We start from the raw sequence: 13,122 nt of genomic DNA, 5'->3' as shown, positions 1-13,122 counted from the left end.
GACCTCAAGTAAAAGAATGAGGGAGATGCAGAGTTATTAGAGGAAGAGTGTTCCCAGCAGAGGTAATGTCCAGTGCAAAGATCCTGAGGGAGATGGTCATTTCCAATGTTCAAGTCAAAAAAGTGAAGTAGACGTGGCAAGGCGACAGAATATGAGAAAGTGATGAGAGATGGTGCCACACAGGTTGAGGACAGAAATGGCTTTTTGCTATTGCTGAAAACCCAGGACACAAGGACTTCCTATTTCATACTACATATTGTACTTTATTAATCTCATTGCAATAGGGTCCCAAGAATTGATACTGATCTGCCAGTTAGCAACTTCCTTGATTGAGTTCTGGCCCTAGCAGTGTAAGAGTCACCCTGGAATATGTGAGACCTGATATACCAGTTCTAAGGACTTCTCATGCCCCCCAAGCAATCAACACACAGGAAGTATACTATAGCTTCCTGCATTGTGTTAATTCCATGTCTTTCTCAGCCTTAGCCTTATTGTTTACACTGGCTATGTCTAAACAAAAGTTGCCCTCATCAATGATCTTTTCTTGTGCAATGTAAAAATGGTTCCCAGAAATTCTAATTCTTAAGCTCCTAATGGACAAATAAAACTGGGCTCCATAATGAGATGGCCATTTTGTGAGTTTCAGCAAACATAAAAATTATCTTTTCAATAAAAGAGATAGAGAGAGTGGGGGGAAGAGAGAGGGAGAAGGACAGACAGAGAGAGTGGGAAAGAAGGGGGAGGGGGATGAGAGAGAGAGAGGATGATGAGGAGGAAATGATTTGACAATCTCAGGTGGCCCATAAGAGGCTGTGAGGAGAAAAAATCTTCCTCTTTCCTGGAAGCATTCCAACACTGATTGCATTCCCTTGATGCACAATAGAAATAATTAGAAAAAAAATTAATTTGTCCAAAAGACAAAAGTAATGCTATCTTTATGGTGTCATATATCTTCCATATTATACATTCAGGAGAAAATGCACAAAGGGGTGAACCAACACTTTACAAAATAAAATGTATAAAGTATAACCCAAATTGGGTACTTTTAGTTTAAGGTGGTAGAAAACTTGTTTTTCCTGTATCTATTCCATAATTATTTCACCAGTTCCTTTTTATATGGTCAGATCAGGAATGAAATTAGCTCCTTTCTCAATTTTCTTGTGTAGAATCTTGCCTTTGCTTTTTTGTTGTTGTTGTTGTTGTTGTTTTCATTTTTGGCTGCACCTGTGACACGTGGAAGTTCCCAGGCCAGGGGTATAACTCGAGCCACATTGGCAATGCTAGATCCTTATCCTGCTGTATCACCAGGGAACTCCTTGGATCTCTTTTTTGACAAACCTGAATCTAATCCTGATTCTGGACTTCATCCAACATGCAAAGGCGTCCCTGGACCATGCTCTATAAATCCTGCCCACACTGTGACAATTCTGTATTCTTATACTGACGTTCTTCATAGGATTGTGCCTGAGAACATTATGTCAGAGCACATCTATCTCACTGTATTCTGTTCTCATTTTTAGTTTGTATGAACCAAAAGGGCAGGGACCTCACATGATTTGTTTACTTTTGTACTTTTCACAAAACTATGCGGATATATGTGCTCTTATATAGAAACAAATCTAAGAGTTTGAAAAGTTATAAAATGAGACTGAAGGAAAATTAAAGCAGATAAAAATGAGCAGTTTCAAAAAACTGTAATGAGAAAAATTGAATGAAGAAACAACACTAACTGAAACAAGATATAAATAAAAATAATGATATCAATATGGGTTAATATTTAATTCAGCAAAGACCTTGACATAAGAGAATATATCATGTACCTGGAAATTTCTGACACATTTCAGAGGTTCTATTATTTTTCTGTAGAATGATCAAGAATTAGGTCAGAGTAGTTATGAATAGTTACCATGTGTTAAGGTTGTGTTTCCATTTAGTTGGAGAAAGTTCAATTGTTAAATAAAATATGGCATAGATGGGTATTTGTCTGAAAGAATACTGAAAGAATATGAAGTTGGTTTCCTCAGTTACCAATCTTACCAAAAACAACAGAGGTATTAGAAGGTCAATGTAAGAGTAACCAACACAGAGTTCCCTTCATGGCTCAGCAGTTAATGAACACAACTAAGATCCATGAGGATGCAGGTTCAATCCTGGCCTCACTCAGTGGGTTAAGGATCTGGTGTTGCCATGAGCTGTGGTGTAGGACTCAGACACAGTTCAGATCCTGCACTGCTGTGGTTGTGGCTTAAGCCAGTGGCTGTAGCCCTGATTCAACCCCTAGCCTGGGAACTTCCATATACTCTTCCATAAAAGAGTAACCAATACATTTTAGATTGACATCTAGAAAACTATTAATACAATTTACAAGTGGCAAAACCATCTCCAATAAGGCAAGAAGCTCAGAAGTAGGAAGATAGAGATATTTAAGTAAAATACATGTTTTATGTAAAATATCCTCCAAAACTCAATTAAGAAAGAATTATCTGTAGAAATTTTTGAAATGCTTATAAATGTAGAAAATTGGAAAATAATATAGGAGCTTATAATAACAGCACTGATAATAGGCAAATCAAAATGGTAATCACATATACAAAATTTGCTGAAACTGAACAATAGTTTAATAAAACAATTTAAACAACAGTTGAACTGAAAGATAAATGTAAAGAGCCGTCATGCTGATTGGGCTTCAAATTTTTAAACTGACAGCAAGAGCAGTATTATTAATTCTGCTTCCAGAAAAAAAAAAGTCTTACAAGTTTGGGAAACAACTTGAAGACAGCTATCAATATTACAATATAGACATTTTTTAATTCCAGTTTTCTCAATCTCAGCATTATTGATGTTATGAGCCAAAATCATTCTCTCTTGTGTGGTCTGTCCTGTGTTCTGCAATTAGTCAGTATCTTCTGGAGGTGTGGACACCCCACCCAACCCCCAATCTGAACTACAATTTAACTTTAAAATCTCAACATATTTTTCTATCATTGATATAATAGCAATTTAATGATAAAGACTATGATATAGCATCAAGAGCATGAATAGTACAGACAAACTGAACATTATGTAGCCACTGATTTAACACATTAATTAACAAGAAAAGTAAACACAATGATCTCTTATCTCTGAACTGAGTTGAATTGGCTTCCATTCTCTCTGACCTTCTCATGCTTGGTCATCTAGGTTACTGGACTCACTTGGATGGGAATTCTGAGAGGAAGGCCTCTGATGGGAGATTCTAATTCTTCCCTGGATGGTTGATAATGGAGACTAAAGCCTTCTTCCCAGACAAAACATCATGAAGGAGTGAAGCATCAGTCCCCTAGCCAGAGTTAAGGCTTAAAACAAAGAAACAAAGAAATGCCCTTCCAGCCCAAGACCACACACAGAGAGAAACTTCAGAAATGGAGATATTTATAGCTCCCTATACCTGCTCATTAGGCACATTCTCCCCTTGTTATTTCAACCCCTAAACACATAATCCCCCTGTTCTGGAAAGAAGGAAATTTTCCTAATAATTCTCTATTCTCAAGGGACCAGGGTAGATGTCAAGAGAATCTAATTTTTCCAATTTTTTTTCACTCCTCCATGAAATTGCCTCCCATGCAGATTTCATGAGGATTTCTAAATCTCCAAGCACCTTGTCTCAACTTTGAATTAGTTTCCTCCAAGTATGACAGAGAAAAATGTCTGGATTAGGTTTCTTGTATCTTCAAAGCTTTGATTTGTGGTGAAGACCCAAACCCATAATCACCAGAAAATTTCTCTTTTTCAACAGGGAGGGTGAAGTGAGTTCTTTTGGTAATAAACCTTGGACTCTAGAAGCATTGTTTCCATGACACCTTTTCCATAAATTTAGGAATTCCATGCTTGCATCTCTAGTTCAGAGCTGTCATTTAGTTCTTCATTATCAAATGTTTGTTAATGCTAAGGGATATATTTAGGTCTATTTTTTTTAATACTAGAACTTGAGCTTAGCACCTTATAGAGAATATCTTATTTAGTATTTACAAATGTCTTTAAGAAGAAGTACACTGAAGAACTCCATTCTCAACACCAGAAATGGGGCTTGGAGTGGATTATTACCAGGACAAAATTAATAGCTGTTTATGAGATGTTCCTTGGTCTATCAGGGTGCTTCTACTTTTCAAACTCTAAGCCAGTACTTCTCAACACAGAAAAAAATTTCCCCAGGGATGTTTGTCAATGTCTGAAGTGATGCTGCTAAAAATCTAAAATCCACAGAAAACAACCTCAAAATAATGTAATCCTGACCCAAATCTCAATAATAAAGAGTAGGAATTTTATCCTAGTCCAGATCTTCTTTAACCTCAATGTATCTACAAATCAACAACAAACCTATAACAAATGCAGAATCATTCATCATGCTGCAGTGGACCCAGAGATCTTACATTTATGACAAGCTTCTAGGTGATATTGATGCTGGAGGTCCAGGTCTGTGAATCACTCTTTGAGTAGTAAGGTTGTGAACCTGTGATATACTTAGTTGTAGATAGTTTTAGGTATTTTGAATGAAAAGCTGTTTTTTTCATTAATTTTTGTGAGAAGAATTACTCATTTCAGAGGTTATGGAAAATTATGTTTTTTATGTAATATAATCGTTCTTTTTATTTTATTTTATTTTTATAAAAGAATAGTTGATTTACTGTGTTGTATCAATTTCTGCTGAGCAGTATTATGACCCATGCTCTCTCTCTCTCTCTCTCTCTATATATATATATATATATATATACATATATAGTACAACCTCATCATATATCCTTTCTAAATACAATTGTTTGGACGTTCCCATCATGGTTCAATGGAAACAAATCTGACTAGCATCCATGAGGTTACAGGTTTGATCACTGGCCTTTCTCAGTGAGTTAAGAATCTGGCATTGTCTGTATAAGTCCCAGACATGGCTTGGATCTTGTGTTTCTGTGGCTGTGGAGTAGGCCAGTGCCTAGAGCTCTGATTTGACCCCTAGCCTGGGAACCTCCCTATTCTGTGGGTGTGGCCCTAAAAAGACAATAAACATACATACATACAATACTTTACATTTACCAACCCCAAATTCCCCATCCATCCTACTTCCTCCCCCCTCCCATTTGGCAACCACAAGTCTGTTCTCTATGTGAGTCTGTTTCTATTTTATAGATAGGGTCATTTGTGCCATATTTTAGACTCCACATATAAGTGATGTCATATGGTATTTATCTTTCTCTTTCTGACTTACTTCACTTAGTATGAGAATCTATATTTGCATCCATGTTGCTGTAAATGATATTATTTTGTTCTTTATTATGGCTGAGTAGTATTCCATTGTGTACATATACCACTTCTTCTTAATCCATTCATCTGTGATTGTAACTCTATTTCTAGCTTTTAAAGGAACTCCCATACTGTTTTACATAGTGACTATACCAATTTAAATTTCCACAATAATGTAGGAGGTTTTCTTTTTTCCTCATAATCTCTCCACCGTTTATTATTTGTAGATATTTGATGATGGCCATTCTGACTGGAAGTATAATTTGAAGTCAAGGACAATTCAAATTCAGTGCCTCCAAATTTGCTCTTCTTTCTCAAGATTTCCCTGGCTAGTCAAAGTATTTTGTGATTCTATACAAATTTTAGGATCATTCATTCTAGTTCTGTAAAATCATGGCATCAGAATTCTGATAGGAAATGCTTTGAATTTGTAGATTGATTTAGGTCATTTTAGGAATATTAATTCCTTCTTTCCATGACACAAAGTACCTTTCCAGTTATTTCTGTATTCTTCAGTTTCTTTCAATTTCAATGTTTTATAATTTTCAACGTGCAGTTCTTGCCTCTCTTTGGTAAATTATACCGAGTTATTTAGTTTTTTTATGCAATTATAAATGATATTTGAAAAAACTGATAATTCATTAATAGAGTCTAGAAACACAAGAGATTTCTGTATGTTGATTTTATATTTGTGATTTAATGAAATTAATTTATTAGTTCAAAAATTCCTTGGTATAATCTTTAGGATTTTAAAAATATAGTGTATCTGTAAATACTGACATTTAAAATTTTCCTTTCAAATTTTGACTAATTTAAATTGCTTTTTCTTGCCTAATTGCTGTGGCTACAACTTCCAATAATATGTTGAATAAAAGTGGCATGAGGGGGCATTCATGTCTTTTCCTTGATCTTTGCAGAAAAGCTTTCATTTTTTTTTCACAATTGAGGATGATATAATCTGTGTCCTTGTCCTATATGGCTTTTATTATGTGGCAGTACATTTCCTCTATACCCACCTATCATAAACAAATGTTGAATTTTGTCAAATGATTCTTCTATATTCACAGAAATGGTCATAGATATTATCCTTCATATTGTTAACCTGGTATATCATTGGATTTGAGGATGTTTAAACATCTTTGCATCCCCAGAATTGTGTGCGTGTGGGGCAAATTCTCCAGTAGTTGTGTTGCATGGGAATGTGCAAGTTCAAGGAAAGCTTACTAGCTCCACAAGGACAAGGAGAAACACATGGGTATGGCATTCCTGTGAGCTCTAGAAATGTAGTAGAAGTGAAATAATAGCATATGCCAGTGGCAGTGCTAACAAGGTGAATTGCGAGCACAAAATGGTGCCTACCAGTGCCCCTGTTCACAGAAAAAAATTTAACAAGCCCCTGAGCTCCCAAAAGATGCTTTAAATAACTAATGAATCTCCTTTATGTATGTATGGTCTAGGCACTTTACAAACTGCTGCTTTTGTGCTGGGTTCTGGGAGTCAGTCTGTGCATGAGCACTTTAAGAGTGGGCTTTCCCCTCCCCAGTGACTTGGACATAAGCCCCACTGGTTTTCAAGTCCACATATTTTGATGACTTGTCTCTCTTTCACAGGTCCAAGTGTTGGTGTGCCTGATGTAAAGCACAGAATTTTTGTCCCTTAGGGAAAATCTCTGTAAATGTGAGATCTTTCCCAGTAGTGGGTCACAAATGCCAGGGTAGATTTTTTGGAGAGACCATTTCTCTACCTCTCCTGCCATCTTCCTGTGGTTCTATAATCCTTTGTTTGGAGAAGATATTTAGCTAGTTTTCAGGCCTTTGTCAGAGGAATTTGATCCCTATGTAACTGTAGACTTGGTGTGTCCATGGTCAAAGTGAGTTTAGGAACTTCCTATGCTACTATCTTGAACTGTTACCATAATATTTACTAACAGCTCAATGAGGCTCATTCATTTCAAGCTTCTGATATCTAGAAGTATAACAGCATATATTTGCTTATTTTAAGAAAACAGTGTGTGGGAATATTTTACAACATCAATAGGAATGTAGTAAGATATTTATTCAATGAAATCTGTTCGCAAAAATTGATTTTAAACCTCTCAATTCATTCATTAGCTGATCTTAGGGGCATTTTATGTTGAAAACCCACATTAAATAGGAAAAAAAGACTTCAATTAAATCAAAAATATTCCACCCCATTGGCTGATACAGTGACACTTTTTGATACTCTTTGCACAAATGTAAATGTTGCCTATGACACTTCTGTGATATTAAGATAGGGAAAATAATTCATGATCAAAATTGAGGTCATTTAATGTATTTTATATTTTTGCCTCTATATTTCTATATTAATTTATTTCATGTTAAATAAAATTTTGTTTATTTTCATTTCTATTACCTCCAAATTTCTCTTGAGTTTCCTCTCAACATAAAAGATGTCTCTGTGTGTACATATATGTTTATGACTGTGCTTATTTGAAAGAAAAATGTATATAAATACACACATAAATATATACAAACTGTTTTCTTTTGACTTAAACATACATAAAAAGTTTACTTTTGCCTGAGAAATGAATTTCCATGCATTTCATTTATGTCTCACAGCCTCCCCATGAAGTTCTCGTTAACCCCACATTACCTTCAGAAATAAGGAAATTAAGCCTAAGAAAACTTAAAATTTTCAATTACATAACAAAACATTTAAAATTATGTGCAGTGTCAAATACTACACAAATTGAATTATGTAATGTACTGTTTTAGTTTTTCTATAGCTCCAATATTTTATCAAATTGTACACTTTAAATATAGAGTTTATTGTGTGTAATTAAACTCAAATAAATAAATGGAAAAATACCTAATGGTGCATAGCTGAAGGGTAGAAGCTAGAGCATAGGTAACTGATTCTCACTTAACTTAGGCAGAGGAAATATCTTGTAAATGGCTTTCTGGGGAGAAAGCCAAGTGTCATTTAGAGATATAGGAACAGAGAAATTAAAGTTAAGACATTCATATAATAAACTCATTTCTTCTGCAAGTGGAAGACATACCTAGTTATAGAAATGACCATAAATTTATTTAAGACAGAAAACTACTACAGCCTTACCCAACATCATGGAGAAGACACACAACATAGAGACCGACAGCTGACTACACACTCATGAGGAGGACAATAGAAATCAGTACAGCTCACCAGGATATAATTTCATTTGAGAGTAAGTGTACTATGGACTCCAATTTGCCATAAAATGAATGGTTATGCAGCAATAGCTGATAAAATAACCAAAATGAACAGAACTGAGGGCAATGATAACAATCTGCACCTCTTCATTTTGGTCATTTGTTCTGATATTTGAAGAGAACATTCATGATCATTTTGTTATTCAAGTTTAGTTCAGATAACTATTGTAACAAGTGACTCCCTGGAGGTTCCCTTCTAGGTGGGAGAGGTGGATGGACACGCATGTTTGTGCAAAAGAACTGGTGACCCTGCATCACATGCCTGGCAGGATGTCAGGCTCTGTTGGTCAATCATCCTCTGATCACCAAGAATGAAGTGATTCCTGAACATGTAGGAGATGCAACACTGACAAATTGACATTGTTCATTCACCACCACTTTGAATTTATTATATATATTAGGAAAGGGGAGATTTTTTGGAGAGCAGTAGAAAGAGTCATATTAGTAGGGAGCATTAGAAGTTTTCAAGCAGAAACAGGAAGATAACTCAGTAAAATACAAAATAGAGTAAATAGTCTTCACCTCAATGAATAAAACCCCCACTTGTGGGCACTGATCTCCCATACTTTAATAAATATGTGTATAGCATGAAAACTAAATATCTTGCATAGTAACAAAATATGAGATTCTACATTTTGCTTCTTCATATTTGTGGTCTTTTCTGACACTAAGATCATATTAGGTCAACTTATTCCAAATTTGCCTTTCCATGTAGACTTCACTGAGAGACACATGTGTGATAATTAGGTTGTTCCAGTGACTATGGCAGGCATTCTGAACACATAGGGGAATAGTCACATAAAACCAATAAAATGAGAAGAACAGTTAGAAAACACAGTAACATGTTTGCAGTGTAAGTATCTGGCATTAAGCATTTTGATTGTAATATTAAGTGCCTGAAATTTGCTTTTGGTTTCTGAAGCATCCATTTTAAACATAACCTTGTCAAATAACCAAATTATCAGTTGTATCACACAGATACTATATAAACACCAAGGTCACTCCCACCCATGAAGTTCTTCTTTCAGAAAGCCTTGAGTACATAGATACATGGCCACATGTATGAACCTACTCTCCCCTTACCATAACCTAGTTCCATGCTAATGTTTTGTTTTTTAATTGTTTGTATTAAAGTATACTTGATATAAAATGTTACTTCAATTTCTGCTGTACAGCAAAGTGACCCATTCATGCATATATATACTTTTTTTCCCTTTTTTTTTTTTCATACTTTCTCCCACAATGTTCTAAGCCAAGAGATGGGATATAGTGTTTTAAATTCATGAATAAAGAGTGAACTAGGTGTTCCTATTGTTGTTCAGTGGTGATGAACCCAAGTAATATCCATGAGGATGTGTGTTCAATCCAAGAATTGCTCAGTGGGTTAAGGATCTGGCATTGCCATGAGCTGCAGTGTAGGTCACAGACTTGGCTTGGATCTGGCATTGCTGTGGCTATGGCATAGGCTGGAAGCTATAGCTCTGATTCAACCCCTAGCCTTGGAAATTCCATATGCCATGGATGCAGCCCTAAAAAGATAAAAAAAAGGGGGGGAGTGAACTAGAAGTATCCTAGCCACCCCACCTGCAACACAATAAAGGCAGGGCCCCTCTCTTTTTCTCTATCCATCTCTTTCTCTCTCTGCTAGAAACCTACTTGTATGGCCCTTGGGCATGTGGTGTATCCTCTAGGACTTGTGAATTTATGTTTTTGACATTTACCAATAAATACTGATGAGATGCATCATGCATTCCTAAGAAGAAGCACAGGACCAATTCAGCCAAGCGTAGATTTGGTCAAGAAAATATCTGTGAGATCTTGTCAAAAGTAACATTGGCTCAGGTGAGCATGTCAGACATTCCTAGCCAACAGCATTAGTATCAACAGGCTGAGAATTAAATGGAGCAATGATACTGTCTTCACTGTGAAGAACAGAGGTTACTGTAATAAGGAAAGAAATGATGGATGAAGGTAACGTATGAATTTTGTATTTCCTCAGCAATGAAACACCATAAATGGCCTTAGTTTTCAAGAATAGTCCCCCCTCCCCCATAGGAGTAAAATAACTAATGATCATTCATTCAGAAAAATTAGGGTAAAACTCCTTATCATGAGGTTTGTCATTTGATAACATATTATTTTTAAGAAATTGCAGTTGTCCAATGTAAATTAGGGACATTTTCAAATATTTCTGAACCAAGTCTGGAAAAACTTTGGGAAAGTATGAATATGGACAAAGGGAAAAGCTGTCTCTATATCAGGCAGAGCAAAAGCTTAATAAAGTGAGTTCCTTAAATTGTGTGGAGAAGTTTAATCCAAGAAAATGGGAATTCCAGGAAATAAAGAGAAAGCTCTATGTCAACAATCTGGTTAATGTATAGCAAGTTCTAGCCCTGAGGCTTTGAGCCCTAATGTCATAAATAAATTTTCAGCCCCAGGACAATTGAACTTTATACAGCTGCCATCCCAATGGTTCTTCTCAGAACCTTCTTTATGTCTTTGTTCCTCAGACTGTAGATGAAGGGGTTCAGCATGGGTGTGACCACTGTGTACATCACTGAGGTGACTGCACTTGAGTGTGAGCTGTGGGTAGCAGAAGAGCTGAGGTACACTCCTAGGCTTGTACAATAAAATAAGGAGACAACTGAAAGGTGAGATGCACAGGTGGAAAATGCTTTATACTTTCCCTGCACTGATGAGATTCTTCGTATGGAGGAAACTATCTTAAAATATGAGTAAAGAATTCCAGTGAGGGAAGCTCCACCATACACCCCTGCTGCAAAATACATCACTGTGTCATTAAGAGAGGTGTCAGAACAGGCAAGTTGGACCACCTGATTAATTTCACAGAAAAAGTGGGGGATTTCCAAGCCTGTACAGAAGGACAGCCACAACACCATTATGCTTTGTAATAAGGAATTCAGGGCACTCATGATCCAGGATGCCAGAACCAGCAGTCCACAGAGCAAGGGTTTCATGATGACTGTGTAGTGTAGGGGGTGGCAGATGGCCACAAAGCGGTCATAGGCCATCACAGTCAGGAGGAGGATATCCAATCCTGCAAAGAGTATGAAAAAATACATTTGGATGATGCAACCTTCATAGGTGATAACTTTGCTCTGCGTCCAAATGTTCTGTAGCATCTTTGGGATGGTGGTGGAGGTGAAACAAATGTCTCCAAAGGACAAGTTAGAGAGGAAGAAGTACATGGGTGTGTGGAGTGGGGGTTCTAGGCTGACGGCCAGGATGATGAGCAGGTTTCCAAACACAGTGATCAGGTACATGGAGAGGAAAAGCCCAAAAGTGAGAGGCTGCAATGCTGGTTCCTTTGATAATCCCAGAAGATAAAATTCTGAAATTCGTGTATCATTCTCTGGTTCCATGGGGTAAAGGTGACTATCAGGAAACAGAAGAAATAACATGACCAGTTTCTTAAAAATTGGCTTTGCATGGAGTTCCCCTGTGATGCAGTGGATTAAGGATATGGCATTTTCACTGCAGCAGCCCAGGTCACTGCTGTGGTTCAGGCTTGATCCCTGACCCAGGAACTTCCACATACTATGGTTGTGGCACCAAAATTGGCATTGCTAAATTGCTGAAAATCTACAATTTTTATTTTGTATTCAAAAACTGATATCCATAATATTTTATGGGAATTTCCCTTTCAAGTGATCCCTGAATCATCTCTGAATAGGAATGTCTATACCACATTCAGCTTTTCACCTGCACTGTCATGCATTCCCCACTTTTTTTTTGTCTTTTTAGGGCTGCACCCATGGCATATGGAGGTTCCCAGGCTAGGGATCCAATTGGAGGTAAGGCTGCCAGCCTATGCCAGAGCTGTAGCAATGCCAGATCCGAGCCACATTTGCAACCTACAACACAGCTCACAACAATGCCAGATCCCCAACCCTCTGATTGAGGCCAGGGATTGAACCCTGAACTTCTTGGTTCCTAGATGGATTCCTTTCCACTGCACCATGATGGGAACACCCCATACTGCACTTTTAATAAGGAATTTTGTCATGCATTTGGGAAAAAACTTGAGGAATGAGCAGTTAAAAGAAAAATAAAATAAAACTGTTAAAAACTGAGAGTGAAAGTGAACAGGTCCCTGTGGCACTCCTGGGCACACAAGCCTTTCTGTGTCCCCCATTTCTTGGTTTTAGGCAATAAAATTCAGCCTCCTTGACCTTCCCTAAATTCCAAAGGGCAGGTTCAAACAGTTGCTAATCAGAAAAGGGAGTGGATGCAGAGACAAGGAAGGAGCAGCCAAGAGACAATAGTGCAGCCTAGGGGCAGGGTTCCTGGTCCCTCTCCAAGGAATATAGGAAATAGTATCTTTGGGTTCTTCTGCAGAACTAAAACCCCCAATAATTGGAAGATGTTAATGAAGCCTTCTTCATTCTGGAGAGAAGACCTTCAGATCACTGAATGCCAGCTTTGACAACAATGGAAGATTGCCTCTAACCTGATCCTTATCTGAGGCCCTATTTTTCACTCCCCAAACTATAAAACTGCCTTCCAATCTTTCCCAAGGAGGGCACAGTCTTTATGTTACCAGCTCACTCTGACCATCCTATGCTTGGCAAAGCAATAAAGCTATTTTTTTTTTCTC

General features: G+C 37.1%; 1 protein-coding gene across 1 annotated transcript; it reads right to left on the bottom strand.

The window, feature by feature from the left end:
* On the bottom strand, nucleotides 10,955-11,887 carry LOC100511247 (olfactory receptor 7A17-like). The gene has a single exon (XM_003123409.2). It carries the CDS (start codon nucleotides 11,885-11,887, stop codon nucleotides 10,955-10,957), a length of 933 nt encoding a protein of 310 aa, XP_003123457.2.

Source organism: Sus scrofa, chromosome 2 (genome assembly GCF_000003025.6).
Source record: "Sus scrofa isolate TJ Tabasco breed Duroc chromosome 2, Sscrofa11.1, whole genome shotgun sequence".
NCBI lineage: Eukaryota > Metazoa > Chordata > Mammalia > Artiodactyla > Suidae > Sus > Sus scrofa.
Note: the sequence above shows the minus strand (reverse complement) of the source record. Positions and strands in the feature narration are given on the sequence as shown.

Coding starts and splice junctions, on each gene's coding strand:
- LOC100511247 (XM_003123409.2), bottom strand. CDS start 11,887: ATGGAACCAGAGAATGATACACGAATTTCAGAATTTTATCTTCTGGGA.